This window comes from Vulpes lagopus, chromosome 2 (genome assembly GCF_018345385.1).
Source record: "Vulpes lagopus strain Blue_001 chromosome 2, ASM1834538v1, whole genome shotgun sequence".
Classification (NCBI taxonomy): domain Eukaryota; kingdom Metazoa; phylum Chordata; class Mammalia; order Carnivora; family Canidae; genus Vulpes; species Vulpes lagopus.
The window spans coordinates 41,870,729-41,885,891 of NC_054825.1; the positions used below are offsets into that span (position 1 = coordinate 41,870,729).

Below are 15,163 nucleotides of genomic sequence, written 5' to 3' on the forward strand. Positions count from 1 at the left end.
ACCTCCTGACGCGCCGTGGAGCGGAGCCCGGCAGGCCACCGGGAGGGGGTTCGCCCTTGGGAGGCGCAGGTGCTGCTTCCCTGGCCCCGCGATGCCCACCGAGATGGTTTCGCCCCCTGGGCCACGATGCATGTCTCCTCTTGGCAGGAGAGGGCTGGAGTCCGGGCTAAGACTCTGCCGCAGCCAGAAGCCCTGCGAGGCGGCCCTCACCGTCGATCCGGCTACTCCCTCGCCCCTGGCCGGGAGCTGGGCCAGGCCCGGGGGCCTTGGGGGAGGCTGACGGTGCGCGCAGGGCGGACAGGACTGCACCCGGGTGCGGGCGTCCCCTGGGCACCAGCTCTACACCGGGCCACACCTCACTGCCGTGCGGCCCACAACACACGCCCGCACCCGGAGCGACACTAGCCAATGCGCAGGTGACCTTCAGGTGATACAGACACGGCGACGTCCCCTCGGCCTGCACCCACACGGGCACCCACGCCGGAGACAGCACCCACGGAGGCCCCCACCGCGAGCGGCCGTCACAGCCCGGACTGCTGCCCTCGCACCGCCCGCCAGCGTCCTTGCAAACCTTTCCCAGGGCAGCCTGGGGGGCCAGCGGCTTGGGGCTGCCTCAGCCTGGGGCGTGACCCCGGGGTCCCGGGATCCAGTCCTGCATGGGCAGCCTGCATGGGGGGGGGGGCCTGCTTCTCCCTCTGCCGGTGTCTCTGCCTCTCTGTGTCTCTCAGGAATAAATAAACTCTTTTAAAATTCTCTCTAAACCTTTTCCAGAGAATAGTGCGATTCTTACAACACTACAGATACCCACTCTTTTATCCTCATTTTACAGATGAGGAAACAGAGGCACAGAAAAGCAAGATGAGATGCCTTAGGTCCCGGGGTGGCCTGGCGCGGACACAAGCACGTTGCCTTCCCCTCTCCCCTGAGCCCCGGTTATTTGCAGACACGATCCCAGCAGCTCTGCCCCCGCCCCGCCCCGCCCCGCCCGGCCCCGCCTCCCGCTGGCAGCGAGCGGCAGGTGCGCCCGGGCCCGCTCCGTCCCTGCAGGGCCCCCCCCCGCGCCCATTTCCCGGACGGCAGCCTAGAAGTCGAGGCCCGGCCTCCCAGGAGCTTTAGCGGCAGGGCCGAGCTGCCGGGCCCGGGCGCCCCCTCCACCGGGAAGGCCGCCGTCACGCGCTGGCACGCGGGACGCCTGTGACCCGGGCAGGCCTCGCACACGGAGCCCGCGGCGATGTCCCGGGCGGCCGCCTCACCCCGAGCGCCAGCTTTGCGGCTGATTGTTTCCGTTGCCGTGGGTTTGTGACACGAAACGGAAGAATTGACGAAAAATCGGTGATTTGGGAGTAGGACGCGCGGACGACCCTAGCGCCCTGCGTAGACGGCGCCGAGCCCCTGGGCGTGGTGTCCGCGGCCGCTTGTTCCCCACCCCGCGACCCCGAGGGCAGGGCCCGGGCTGGGGTCCCGCCCCCTCCCCTCCCCTCCCCTCCCCTCCCCTCCCCCTGCGGCCCCGGGGCGCGGCCTGGGCTGGGGTCCGCCGTGGCCCGCCGGGGTCCGCGCTGCCCGCCCACAGCCCCGACCGCTCGGCCGCGACCCGGGCTCCGGCCCCCCCAGCCCCCTCCGCGGCCGGGCCCGGGGACGGAGGCGCGCGGCGGCGCAGGCGGCACGGGACGGGGTGGACGGGGTGGACGGGGTGGGCGGGGTGGGCCTCCCCGGCGGCCGCCTCGGAGCTGCAGCTCGGTCTCCAGCGGCGAAGGCCCGGGGCGTCTGCAGGCGGGGCCCGCGCCCACTGCCCGGTGTCCCGCTCCCCGAGCCCGGGGCCGCCTGTCCCGCGGGGCGAGCCCGACCCGGGGCCCGACGGGGTCCGCGCTCGTCGGGGCGGGCTGCGCTCCATTGTTCACTGCGGGCCAATCGGGTTTGTCCCCCGCGGCCGCCGGGCCCCGCCCCGCCCCGCCCCGGCTCCAGCCCCGCCCCCTCCGCCCCGCCCCGCCCCGCCCCCGCCCCGCCCCCGCGGTCCCGGGGAGCTCCGTGACGCCGCAGGTCCCGCCCCCAGCTCCGGCCCCTGGCGAGTGCGTGCTGACGTCATGCTGCGTGCGGGCCGGTGCGGAGTCGCCCCTCCAAGTCCGCGGGGCCGCCGAGTTAGTTCCCCGAGAGCCGGCTGGGCGCGCGACCCCGGTCCTGGCCGGCCGCGCCCTCCGCGCCCGCGCCCCGCTCGGTGGATGTGGTTCTCCGCCCCCCGCGCCTGGGCGCGATGGGGGACCCTCCCAAGAGTGAGTCCGCGTGCGGGGCGCGGCCGTGGGGCGCGGGGGCGCGGGGGCGCGGGCCTGCAGGTGTCGGGCTCGGCGGGCGGGCGGGGCCCCGAGCTGCGCGGTGCCTCCGCGGGTGACCGCGCGCCGTGCTCGCCGGGGGCTGCGGGGCCGCGCCGGGGCGGACGGGCGGGCGGACGGGCGGACGGGCAGGAGGTCGGACGGGCGGACGGGCGGGCGGACGGGCGGACGGGCAGGAGGTCGGACGGGCGGACGGGCGGGCGGACGGGCGGACGGGCAGGAGGTCGGACGGGCGGACGGGCGGGCGGACGGGCGGACGGGCAGGAGGTCGGACGGGCGGACGGGCGGGCGGGGCGACGGGCGGACGGGCGGACGGGGGGACGGGCGGACGGGCAGGAGGTCGGACGGGCGGACGGGCAGGCGGACGGGCGGACGGGCAGGAGGTCGGACGGGCGGGCGGACGGGCGGACGGAGGGGGCGGGGGCGGCCCCGGCCGCGGGGAGAGCGGAGCCGCGCGGAGGCAGCTCCGCGAGTCCGAAGGCGCCGCGTTTTCCTCTCCGACCGTCCGGCCGCGCGCGGCTTCGTGGTAGCGGGACGAGGGTGGGGGCGCGGCGGCCGCGGGCGACCCGGCCTGACCCCGCCCGCGCGTGCCCGCAGGGAAGCCCGGGACCGCCCTGTGCGTGGGCTGCGGGAGCCGGATCCACGACCCGTTCCTCCTGCGGGTGTCGCCGGACCTGGAGTGGCACGCCGCCTGCCTCAAGTGCGCCGAGTGCAGCCAGTACCTGGACGAGACCTGCACGTGCTTCGTGAGGGACGGGAAGACCTACTGCAAGCGGGACTACGCCAGGTGGGGCCGGGCCGCGGGCGGGCGGGCGGGCGGGGGCTCCGCGCCCCGGGACCCAGCCCGCGCCCCAGGCCCGCTGACGCCGCCGCCCGGGCCCGCAGGCTGTTCGGCATCAAGTGCGCCAAGTGCCAGGTGGGCTTCAGCAGCAGCGACCTGGTGATGCGCGCGCGGGACCGCGTGTACCACGTCGAGTGCTTCCGCTGCTCCGTGTGCAGCCGCCAGCTGCTGCCCGGCGACGAGTTCTCGCTGCGGGAGCACGAGCTGCTGTGCCGCGCGGACCACGGCCTCCTGCTGGAGCGCGCGGCGGCCGGCAGCCCGCACAGCCCCGGCCCGCTCCCCGGCGCCCGCGGCCTGCACCTGCCAGGTAAGCCGGGAGCGCGGGGCCGGGCCGGGTCGGGCGGAGCGTGGCGCGGAGAGGCGCTCCCCGAGGCGGACGGGGCCAGCGGGGGCCAGCGGGCTCTGGGCTGCTGCCCGCGGCCCTGGGGGATTCCTGCCCCGCGGCCCCGCGGCCCCGACACGGAGGGGCTGCGCCGCCCGCTCAGGCCCCACTGCGGGAACCACTCGTGCTTGTGCGGGAGCCGCTGCGGCGGCCGGAGGCCTCGAGGTCTCGGAACTCGGCTCAGGGGCCGCTCGGGCGCTCAGAGATGCGTGGGAGTGGGAGTGTGGCCACCAGGGGGTCAGGGCTGGTGGCCCCGGCGGGCAGCTCCAGCAGGGCCAGCGGCGCCCCTGGGTGCTGCGTGGTCGCTCCTCTGCTGGCCTCCCCTGGGGAAGGAGACTGAGCCGGAAGGACGGGCTCTTTGTGCGAATTTGTCCCGACCGGGAGGGGCTGCCGGGCACAGGTCCAGACCCGGTGGGGTTGGGGGCTGTTTGGAGGGGGCAGCCAGGCCGGCTGGGCCCGTGCTGGGGGCACCCCGTCTTCGCTCCCTTTTGTTTGGTGGTGGCGCAGGCTGCATCCCGGGTGGAGAGAACCCTGAGCCGAGCGGGGATGTCGGCCGCAGGGCCGGGAGCCTGGGCCCTTGGAGGAGGCCGTTGGGGCCGGAGCCCCCAGCGCCCCGGCCGGTCCGCAGCCTCCGGAGCAGGAGGCAGGGCTGCCGCAGGCCCCAGCAAGCGGGAGACAGGCCCCCAGTCCCCGAGGCCCCCGCCGCCGCCGGCCCTTCAGTGTCGGGCCCGGAGCCCCTGCTCCCTCTCCCTCGCCCCAAGGGCCCTGAGCGGCCCTCTCTGGGGTCGGTCCATGCAGGAGGCGCCGGCAGCCAGGTGCAGGGCTCCCAGAGCCCGGGCGGCCGCGGGGGACCGGGCGGGAGACGCCGAGCTCCCTGGGGTTGGGGAGCGGCTGCCGGCGGAGCCGGAGCCGGAGGGAGGACAAGGAGCCGGGCCTGGGCGCCCAGCCCGCGCCCACCTCCGCCCGGTGCCCGCAGAGCCCACGGCCGCCCGGCAGCCCTCGCTGCGCCCGCACGTGCACAAGCCGGCGGAGAAGACGACCCGCGTGCGGACGGTGCTCAACGAGAAGCAGCTGCACACCCTGCGGACCTGCTACGCCGCCAACCCGCGGCCCGACGCGCTCATGAAGGAGCAGCTGGTGGAGATGACAGGCCTGAGCCCGCGGGTCATCCGCGTCTGGTTCCAGAACAAGCGGTGCAAGGACAAGAAGAAGTCCATCCTCATGAAGCAGCTGCAGCAGCAGCAGCACAACGACAAGACGGTGAGGGGCTGCGCGGCTGAAGCGGGGGACTCGAGGCCTGGGGCGCATCCGCGGGCCCTTTTCTGAGGGCTCTGGGGAGACGGGGCCCCTGGGTACTCCCAACGGCGTGTTTGCACGCTCGGCGCCAGGCTTGCTTTGGGGGTTCAGGCTGCTTCGTTTCGCCCAGGCTGGGGGCCCCTTGTCCCCGCCGCCGGCCTGAGCCCGAGCCGCCTGGGTCTGCGTCTTCCACTCGCCCGGCCGGGTGCGTCCTCTTGGCTTGGTTTGGTTGGGACACGGTCGCAACAAGTGGGAGCACGGGCCTGGAGGTGCTTCCCCTCTCGGCCCCTGACTGGCTTCCAGCAGGGAGGCCAGGCTCCGGGCTCTGGGCTCCCGGGGCGGAGGACCTGCTGGGTTGCCGTGGCCTGAGAGCCAGGCCCCAAACCTCCCAGCATCGCCCGGGTCAGTGCCAGAGTGCTGGGAGGCGCTGGACCCACCTGAGCATCCCTGGCCTCCCCTGCGCTCATCCCTCAGAGCCTCCAGGGATTGACGGGGACGCCCCTGGTGGCGGGCAGCCCCATCCGCCACGAGAGCGCCGTGCAGGGCAGCGCCGTGGAGGTGCAGACCTACCAGCCCCCGTGGAAAGCCCTCAGCGAGTTCGCCCTGCAGAGCGACCTGGACCAACCCGCCTTCCAGCAGCTGGTGAGGTCCCGCCCGGGCCCTTGGACCTCACGTCCGGGAGGGGTGGGATTTTAGGGGCTCTCCGGGGAGGGGGCGCTGGGGACCGCCTGGCAGCTCTAAACCGGGTGTCCTGGGTCAGGGCACCAGAGGGGAGGCCCCGGGGGCCGACGCAGCCGAGCCGGCCTCCCACCCCTGCACGAGCTCGGGGACGTGGCCCCCTTCCCCGCAGGGCTTGCTCCGGCCGTGTCCCTGGCTAGTGGCCTGGGGCTGCAGCCCGCGCCGCCTCACCGCCTCCTCCCGGGGCTCCTCCCCAGGTCTCCTTCTCCGAGTCTGGCTCGCTGGGCAATTCCTCGGGCAGCGACGTGACCTCCCTGTCCTCGCAGCTGCCCGACACCCCCAACAGCATGGTGCCGAGTCCCGTGGAGACGTGAGGGGCCCATCGTCGCCAGCCCGCGGACCTCGCATGCTCCCCGCATGAGACGCACCCACGCTCAGGCCATTCCTGCTCCGAAAACTCTCGCCTTCGTAATTATCATTATTGTTGTTTAAAGAGAGACGCCGCAGCGGAGGCCCGAAGCTGCAGGGTGCAGCCTGCTCTCACCAGGCCGGAGGGCCCTGCTCTAAGAACGGCTATTTTTTCAAAACCAAAATTTGGGATTTACTAGGATCAGCTGTGTGCCCGCCCTGGCCCCGCCGCAGCCGCCCCGTCCGGGTGGGGCCACCGCGCCCGCTCCTGCGGCTCCGGGGGCCGAGGGGACAGAGCCGGGTCCCGAGTGCGGGGCTGCCGGAGCAAAGCGGGAACGGGACTCTCCTTGGAAACATTCTAAGTTATCAGTCGACGGAGGACAGCGTGTGAGCCTTTGCCGAACAAAACGTAAGTTATTGTTATTTATTGTGAGAACAGCCAGTTCACGGTGGGATGGATATTTTGATCTTAATAAAAAAAATTAATAACCCGCTGCGAGGCTGCTCCTTGTGCGGTGGGCACGGGGGTGGGGGGTGCCGGGTCGGGGCTGGGGCTCGGAGCTCTTGCCGCGGGGTCCCAGGGTGGGTGCCGGGCTGGTGCACCCTGGGGGTGGGCGCGGTGCAGGGTCTGGGGGTGAGCGCGGGGGCCGGTGCACGTGGGGTGAGCGCGGTGCAGGCTCCCCAGGGGTGAGCGCGGTGCAGGGTCCGGGGGTGAGCGCGGTGCAGGGTCCCGGGGGTGAGTGCGGGGCTGGTGCACCTGGGGTGAGCGCGGTGCAGAGTCCAGGGGTGAGCGCGGTGCAGGGTCCTGGGGGTGAGCACGGTGCAGGGTCCTGGGGGTGAGCACGGTGCAGGGTCCCGGGGGTGAGCATGGTGCAGGGTCCTGGGGGTGAGTGCGGGGCTGGTGCACCTGGGGTGAGCGCGGTGCAGAGTCCAGGGGTGAGCGCGGTGCAGGGTCCTGGGGGTGAGTGCGGGGCTGGTGCACCTGGGGTGAGCGCGGTGCAGAGTCCAGGGGTGAGCGCGGTGCAGGGTCCCGGGGGTGAGTGCGGGTCTGGTGCACCTGGGGTGAGCGCGGTGCAGGGTCTGGAGGTGAGCACGGTGCAGGGTCCCGGGGGTGAGTGCGGGGCTGGTGCACCTGGGGTGAGCGCGGTGCAGGCTCCCGGGGGTGAGCGCGGTGCAGGGTCCGGAGGTGAGCATGGTGCAGGGTCCCGGGGGTGAGTGCGGGGCTGGTGCACCTGGGGCTCCCTGCGGCTGGGGCTGGGCTGGGGCCGTGCGCTGCCCCCCACCTTACCCTCCCCGCCGCCCCCTCCTGTGTCCACTGGGCCCGGTGATCGGGGCAGGTGTGGGCCCCTCGCTGCTGCAGCCGGAGACCCACGAGGCTGCCCGATTCCCTGGGTTTCGCTGCCGCCCCCGCCCCACCCCCGGTGCTCCCAGGCCCCCCTGATCCCCGTGGCCCTGGGCACTGGTCCCGGTCCCGCCGTCTAGACGGCGGCGGCCCCTTATCTGCGCCCGGCATCACCTGCGGGCGACCCCCCAGCCCGGCCACGGCCGCCGGAACGTCCACCCGGAACCAGCCTGGCGTGTCCTCGGTTTATTTTCTTTCCAGGCCCGAAGCGCGGGGCGGGGGCTCCGGGTCACCCGGTGTGTCATTTCAAACCGCTGCCACTCGCCGTCTTGAAACCCGGCTTTAGTGGCGGCAGGAAATGAGCAGGAGACTCTGCCTGGCGGGCAGCACGGGCTCAGCACACACTTGACCCCGTGGCCGCCACCGTCAGACTCGGAGCCGCCACCGTCGGACCCGGCACCTGGAGGACGGGCTGCCAACCGTTGAGGAGGCGGGAGGTGGGGACCAAGCGAATCTGGTTTTCGCTGCCTCAGAGTCTAGGCGATGCTCACACGAAATTCGTAGAGAACGTTTCGTTTTTCCGGGGTTTAGGGCACGGCGCTGCGAAGCTGGAGATGAGGGAAGAGCTCTGCAGACTTAATGAGGACCAGCTTGACCCCTCGAGCGCCTGCAAACGGTTCTAATAACCCGGGTTAGGCTCCTTGCGGCGTCCCCTCCACTGGGACCCGTCCCTCTCCCCAAGGGAGGCCTGGGCGTTTGCTCCCACCTCCTCGGCTGCGGGCGAGGCTCCGCTTCCAAGAAACCTTACTTTCGGTAACTTTCGATCAACCCCAAACACTGGGCTTTGTCATGTTAATGAAACAACAGGTTTTCGAGAAAAGAATTTTGCTCCTGTTTGTCGTTAATGAGCTTTGAGCGTCTGCTTTCGGCCGAGCCGAGAGCGTGGGATTTGCTCCGAGTGGAGGCATCTGCGTGTCTGGTTACAGGCGGCTCTTGTTCTGGGGTCAAATGTCTAATTTCTCTTTTGACGTTTGTGTGACGGTGAGGACTTTGAGTGTTGGGAAACGACCGGGGTGACGTGGTCCCTGTGCATGAGGGTGCCCGGGCCTGTGTTGCTGCGAAGCCCCCACGAGCACCCGTCCTGCTGCCGCGCCCGGGGTGACCGTGTCCCGCGGGGTCCTGGGGGAGGCCTTGGCTCCCAAGCCCTAGTGCGATGGTCGCTGTCCCCGAAGCGTCAGGCCCGCCTTGGGTGGTTGTGATGATGAACACCGGGTCGCGGTTCCCGGGTCATCTCTAAACACGGGGGTCACACGGTTGGGATTTCCTCGGGAACCAGATCAGGTGCAGCAGTTGGGAGTGTTGCGTGTCCTGCTCTACGGGACTTTCCAGGCGAGACCCCGGGTGTGCAGAAGGGGCCGTGGGCGGAGATGGGGGTCACTTAACCAGATCTGCTCTGGGGGGTGGTTTTCCCCGAAGACTCATCTGGTCGTGGGCAGAGCCCCGCGTGGTCAGGGCCGGGGGGGCTTCCCGGTGGAGGCTTCGGGGCCGTCGGGCTCCGGGTTCGCGTGGGGGCCGCGCTCGGCCGAGCCCTGGGGCTTGTCCCCGACGGACTCGGCGACCCGGGCGCGGGCGGAGTCGGCCTTGGGCTGGGCGGCGGGGCCCGGGGGGGGGGGGGTCCTGGGGTCCGGGGGCTGCGTCCGGTCGAGGCTGTGCGGAGGCCTCGAGGCTCTGAAGTGTGGGCGTGGGTGACCCGAGGTGGCCGGTCCTCCCCGCAGTCGGGCCGGAGGGGCGGGCCCGGGGGGCGGGGACCGGGCGGGAGCGAGGCCCCGCGGCCGCGGGGGTCGGCAGGTCGGGGCGGGGCGCTGCGCTCTCCGGGCACCGGCTGCTCCGCGGCGGCCCCGCCTCCACCGCAGGCGCCGCCCCCCCTCCCCTCCCCGCCCCCCGCGCCCCCTCCCGGCCCTAAGGATGCTCCGCGGGCGGCGGGGCGCTGCTGTCCCGGGGGCGGGCGCGAGCCCCGAGCCCCCCTGCCCCCGCCCCCCCGCCCTGTCCCCCCGCCCCGGGCCGCGGAAGAGCCCGGCGGCCGTCCTGGAGGAGGCGCCCCGCCGCCTGAGCGCAGCCCCGCGTCCGCCCCGCGAGGCCGGTCCCCCGGGGGGGGGGGGGGCGAGCTCCTGCGCGACCCCGGGGAGGCAGGTGCGCCCCGACCCCGCCCGCCCCGGCCCTCGGGCCGCCTCCGTAAGAAGAGCCACCGACGCAAAGACAATAAGTTACTTTATTACAAGAACGACACAGACTCAATTTAGTCTAACTTCACCCACATCACAAGCGCCGAGCGCGCCCTGGGGACGGCGGCTCCGGAGCCCAAGTGCCGAGGAGGGAGCCGGGCTCAGGCCTTGGTCCCAACAGTCAGGACCTCCGCGGGCGCCGGGCGGGCCAACCAGGACATTCATTTTTTGTCTTCTTTTAAAAAGAACTGTCGCGCTTCTTCCCAGGCCTCTTGGGGAAACCTGTTGGCCAGCTCAAGATAGTCTTGGGAACCGAGGGATTTGCCTGCGAGAGAGAGAGAGAGAGAGAGAGAGAGAGAGAGAGAGAGAGAGAGAGAAAAGTTAGATTCTTTGAAGTTTAAGCAGTTGAAATTATTTCGATATCGGACTACAAAACAGGGGCGTGCACTTCGAATAAACCATAATGCACGTTTATATAAAGGTGACCCCCATCCACCTACATTCACCCATAGCATTATATATATATATTTTTTTAATATTTTATTTATTTATTCATTGAGACACAGAGAGAGAGGCAGAGACACAGGCAGAGGGAGAAGCAGGCCCCACACAGGGAGTCCGACATGGGACTCAATCCCAGGTCTCTGGGATCACGCCCTGGAAGGCAGCACTAAACCACTGAGCCATCCGGGCTGCCCTATATATATATTTTTAATCACAATTTATTTTGTGCTTCTAACATACTCAGACATTAATGCCTCTGTAAAACATGACCAAAAAGTGTTTTTGGACTCCAGAGTAAGAAAAGGGGAAAATAAGCACAGTGAACAAAGTAAAATGGCATTCATTCAATCCGTAAGACAGCCTTGAAAGGGTAAATATGGAAGCTTGATGTCTGTCCTCTAAATCGATCTAATTTGAAATACTTTAAGTATGACTTTTAAAATGCTGAAATCTGGCATTCAGTCATCTAACGAAGCAGAGGGAGCGAGTTTCTTATTACTGATGCAGGCAAAGGAAACCGCCCCATGGCCTGCAGGGACGGAGCAGCGGGCGCCCCAACAGCAGGTCCTCCGTCATGGAGAGTGCGCAGCTCACCTGGGCAGTGAACTCAAAAGGCCTTGAAACGTTTTCCCGGGACTCAATCTAAGCAAAAGGGGAACAGATGTCCAAAGCGCAAACTGGCACTTCGTGGGGCGTAGTCATTTCTTTTAAACCAAGTGAGCACATCAGGGGCTGTCACCCAGGAACATGATGATGACCTTTTCTGACAAATGCAGAGAACAGGTCCCCATTTGCCGTTTTGTGCCTTAAGCCCATTGTAACTGGGGAAAGCATGGAAGTCAGAGAAAATGGCCCTTGGAAAAGAAAGTAAGTTGAAACTCCCACAGGCCTCAGCCCACCAAGCAGAGGCAGCTCTTGGGACTCCGCCTGCCAGATTCGAAGCAAATGGTGACTCATCCTTACAGTCAGGAGAAAGGAAGAAAAAAGAATGGCTATGCTTCTTACTGGCAAAAAAAAAAAAAAAAAAGCCTGCTGTACATTTAAAAATAAATACATTAGAAGACTTTTCAAGGTATTTTCATATATTCAAAATTTAAGACATTGTTTAAGACATAGTAACCATGTATACAGATCTCTCCCACAGAGCCTCCAATAGCGGCTGCTGCTTTTTTTTTTTCTTTTTAAAAAAGGGCTGTGAGTGTGTCAGGACAGACCTGAACTTGCACACTAATTCTGGCTTAGATACAAATGGTACTGACTCTGATGTTGACTGGAACTCCTGAAGACAGGCATAGCTGTCCGTTTACTTCTCCGAATGCCTGAACCAATAAAACATGACATTTTTTTCACGGTATTGTTACAGCTTTGTATTCTTTCCTGTGTACTTTTCGACACCTGCCCACTATAGAGAATTAGCGTGTGTGTGTGTGTGTGTCCATCTGTCCGTCCAGGACGACTCCCCACCCGCCAAGCAAGGGCCACTTGGTGGACGACCTGGGGAAAAACTGTATTAGGGTCTCATTAATCAGAGACGCTGTCCTGACAAAGAGCAACTTGTGCTTCTCAATTACAGCGTGTGTAGAATATTGAAAAGCGTAAAAATGCACTTTAAAATTCTACATCTCCCGCTCTGATCATAGCAAACGCCTCAGCGGGAACACAGGGGGGGGGGGGAAGCTTGTAAATCTTTTGGCCTCTGGGCTCTTCTTAGTCTGATGGCTTTTTCTCCAAGTAAAACAGTTTTACACTTTTAATTTTTAATTAAAAATACCCGAGCACTTGAATTTAGGGGGAAAATATGGGTGACTATTATTAATAATTTTATTCTAAACACAGGGAAGCAAACCGATGTGATTCTAGCGTTTCTGTGAGTAACGAACGTCGGCCAATGTTAATGATCTGCTTATCTCCTGTATTATGAAGTAATTATTCACCATTTATTAGATCTTGCATGAGGTGCATATGAATTACATAAAGATGTTTTGTGCTTTTACTTCCACAGACTTCTCTGTATATTCGGATGCATTTATGCTTGGTGCCAAAATCTGTTTCTTTACTCTTTGAAATACACTCGGTGTGTGGATCTCACATGTCTTAGGTGGGGCGGTAAACGGGTTTCTCTGTGGTCCCAGAGGGCGGAGGAAGAAACACGTCTGTCCAGCTGCACACACACATTTCATTTCATGAGAGACGTACCTTTGGGCTGATGGGCCCGGGTGTCTGCTTGACCTGGAGTCTGTACAAAATCCTGTGGGCGACAAGAAAAGGGTCTTTATACCATGCTAGGAACTGAGAACTTCACTGGGGGCGGCGTTAAATGTGCTTCTGAATCCTGAGACAACTATTCTTGCATGAATCCTCTGCAGCCCAAATACCAGAGTGTAAGAAGTCGATGTTCAGCTTCTCTCAATTTAAATCAAATACCGACAACGCACATGTTGCTCCGATCAGCAGGGGCCACGGTGCCATCTCCTGCAGGGACTACGACTTTATCTCCGCTAAGAAACTGAAGGCTTTCGCCGGATTTATTATTCTAAAATGCTGACAGACTGTTCACGCTCTTAAAAAAAGTGTTAACTCCTAAAGCCCTGATGTGTTCTGCAGCTACATCTTAAAGTCCAGTGATTTTGCTTTTAGATGGGAAGGGGAAAACGTCGTACATAATATCTAACTTTTCAGAAACTTCGGACAAACCACCGGCTCCTGTTTTTACCATCATTTTCTAGTGACTGTCAACAATCTAACACATGGGGACCTCAGAACCCTTCTATAAACTAAAATCTTACATCCATTCCTCTGATGATAATTACTTCTAGAACAGAAAACTTGATTCAATTTCTCTAAGATGCTAAGAAATTTCTGTGACCTTTACGAAATGGATGCGTCCACGTGTAAGCTGAACGTGTTGTATTGACATGAAGTCACATTTAAAGAGCCAGAAATGCTTTTGGGTGAACCAGAGACGAAAACCAGTCATTCGTATGTTCTTTACTTTAGATTCCGATATCGTTTGTATTTTTGTGGACTTTTTTCCAAGCAGTTGGAAATGCGGGGGACTAAGCTGGCACAGAGGCCGGATCGTTGTGGTCGACTGTCACGGCCCTGGCTGAGGCCCCCGTGCGCACAGCACGCCCGGCCTGGCCACGTCCTCCCGCCTGCCTTTGCTCCACGGCACTGAGCCTCCGACCCGCTATCTGTCTGACTCCCCCCACTTTAAGGAAAGATGTATGGGGGCAGGGCCTTCTGTCTGCTTCTTCACAGCTGTGCCCGGTGCCCGGGAAGTGCCGGTACGCCAGGTGCACTAGAAAATTACCTGTTGAATAAGAGAATGAATTTTAAGGTCACAATCTTAAAGTCCTCTATACTGTATTTTGTTTATTTTTTAATCCCAAGGCTTTGAGAATATATGAAAATTCTTAAATGGTAACATGACAGTCACGTAAGACTTTTTTAAGATTTTAATTTAAGCATAAGGTGTTTTTTGGAAAATCCACACCCTACCGATGGGTCTAAAGATGTTCGAAAAAATTTCTGGAAAATAGAACCCAGACTCAAAGAAAATAACTAAGGTGAAAGTAAACATTTCTAAACACAACTGACCTGGCCGTGTTTCTTAACCGGCCGTCTCATGGAGGGTGGCCTAAGACGCGGAAGCCAGTAACCGCCGTCCGCGACGAGGGAAGCTGGGGTCTGCAGCTGCCCCAACCGGCCAGGCAGGATCACGTCCCTTTGGCAATGACGTACGTGTATCAGCCCCAACAGGAGCAGCTCTAACAGAGCTCTGCTTTCTGTTCCATCGTCATGGATGGAAAACATTGCCAATCACACGTACGTCATGGAACAAAAGCACACTGGTTTTTAGAGCAAAACATTTCAAAGAAAACGGAAGATTTTCAGCAAATAATGATCCACAGGGACAGAAAAAAATAACAGGATTAGCTATTAGCAAACAGTAAAGAACAGCTAACCTGATTTTCTATTGTCACTTGACTGAATTACCGTAGATGTGGAAACACTGCTCTCCTTTGCTGTGGCTCGGACCCTGGTCCCGGCCCCACTGACACTGGTCCTGGCCCCCCGACCCTGGTCCCGGCTCTACTGACCCTGGTCCCGGCCCCACTGACTCTGGTCCCGGCCCTCCTGACCCTGGTCCCAGCCCTCCTGACCCCGGTCCCGGCCCCCCTGACCCAGGTCCCGGCCCTACAGAACCTAACTGGATCAGAAGCACAGAAGGCCGTTCTTACGAGTGTGAGATCTTTATAGAAAGTAATACCAGGATTTTATCACGGCCGCACACGTGTGTATGAATCACACTTCTCTAAAAGCTTACAAATCAACTGAAGCTTTAACTGCTCTTCCTCGGCAGCCCTCTGTCCTCTATTCTCTCCGCCAGACCAACAGCTACATGGACGTGAGCGCTGCCGCCTTGACAAAGTCCAGCCTCCTTTCTTAAAAATGTTTCCTTGGTGTGGATCTGCCACTTCAGTAACTGGAAAAACGTCCCTTCCTTGGAATCCTCCAAGGACTCGTCGCACGGCGCTCCAACCTCGCTTCACTATCCTGATGCTTTAGGAATTAATTTCTAAGCACAGAAACCCATGGGCAACCTCCAGGAGCATGTGGCGGGTGCGGGTCCACAGCCGGTGGGCGTGCAGCGCGCGTGAGGCCGGAGCCAGCCGCGGGAGGTACCTGAACGAACGTGGCCAGCAGCACGCAGCTCATCTCCTGCTCCAGGATGGTCCTGTTGTGGCGGTTGTTGAAGCAGGCGGCCAGCAGCGAGGGGAACAGCACCTTGGTCAGCCGGGGCTCGCTGAAGTACTGGAAGGGCAGCTGGCAGAGCTTCTGCAGCACCGTCGGGTGGCGGCCGGACTGCACGACCACCTGAGGCAGAGGGCCCGGGTCAGCGGCCGCCCCGCACCCCCGCTCCCCCGCCACCCCGCCGCCTGGCCGCAACCCCGAGGGCTGCAGCAGGAGGAAGGACACTGCTCTGTGGCGTCCGAGAGCAACGCAAAGGGCAGGATCTTGCCTCCTGACTTACGAGAAGGGTCCCCGAAGGTCTGCGGCCATTCATCCCCCACGACAAGGCGCAGGGCTGCCACGGAGAGGGGACGCCGGGACGGTCCTAGCCCCTTTAACAAGCAGCCCCATCCCCTGAAGCCGCGGAGC

General features: G+C 63.8%; 2 protein-coding genes across 7 annotated transcripts in view; one reads left to right on the forward strand and one right to left on the reverse strand.

The window, feature by feature from the left end:
- Positions 1 to 2,108: 2,108 nt before the first annotated feature.
- ISL2 (ISL LIM homeobox 2) lies at positions 2,109 to 6,396 on the forward strand. The gene is made up of 6 exons (XM_041745228.1): positions 2,109 to 2,267; positions 2,922 to 3,111; positions 3,210 to 3,472; positions 4,524 to 4,807; positions 5,318 to 5,485; positions 5,779 to 6,396. The coding sequence occupies exons 1-6, from the start codon at positions 2,249 to 2,251 to the stop codon at positions 5,893 to 5,895; spliced, it is 1,041 nt and encodes a 346-aa protein (XP_041601162.1). The 5' UTR covers positions 2,109 to 2,248; the 3' UTR covers positions 5,896 to 6,396.
- A 3,130-nt stretch (positions 6,397 to 9,526) lies between these two features.
- The window catches only part of SCAPER (S-phase cyclin A associated protein in the ER), a 422,176-nt gene continuing 416,539 nt past the window's right edge, over positions 9,527 to 15,163 (reverse strand). For all 6 annotated transcript variants that reach the window (XM_041742633.1, XM_041742638.1, XM_041742635.1 and 3 more), the window contains 3 exons: positions 14,687 to 14,878; positions 12,194 to 12,245; positions 9,527 to 9,818 (listed from right to left, as the gene is read on the reverse strand). In XM_041742633.1, coding sequence (XP_041598567.1) covers positions 9,715 to 9,818; positions 12,194 to 12,245; positions 14,687 to 14,878 — 348 coding nt within the window. In that variant the 3' untranslated portion in view covers positions 9,527 to 9,714. The remainder of the gene's footprint in view (positions 9,819 to 12,193; positions 12,246 to 14,686; positions 14,879 to 15,163) is intronic.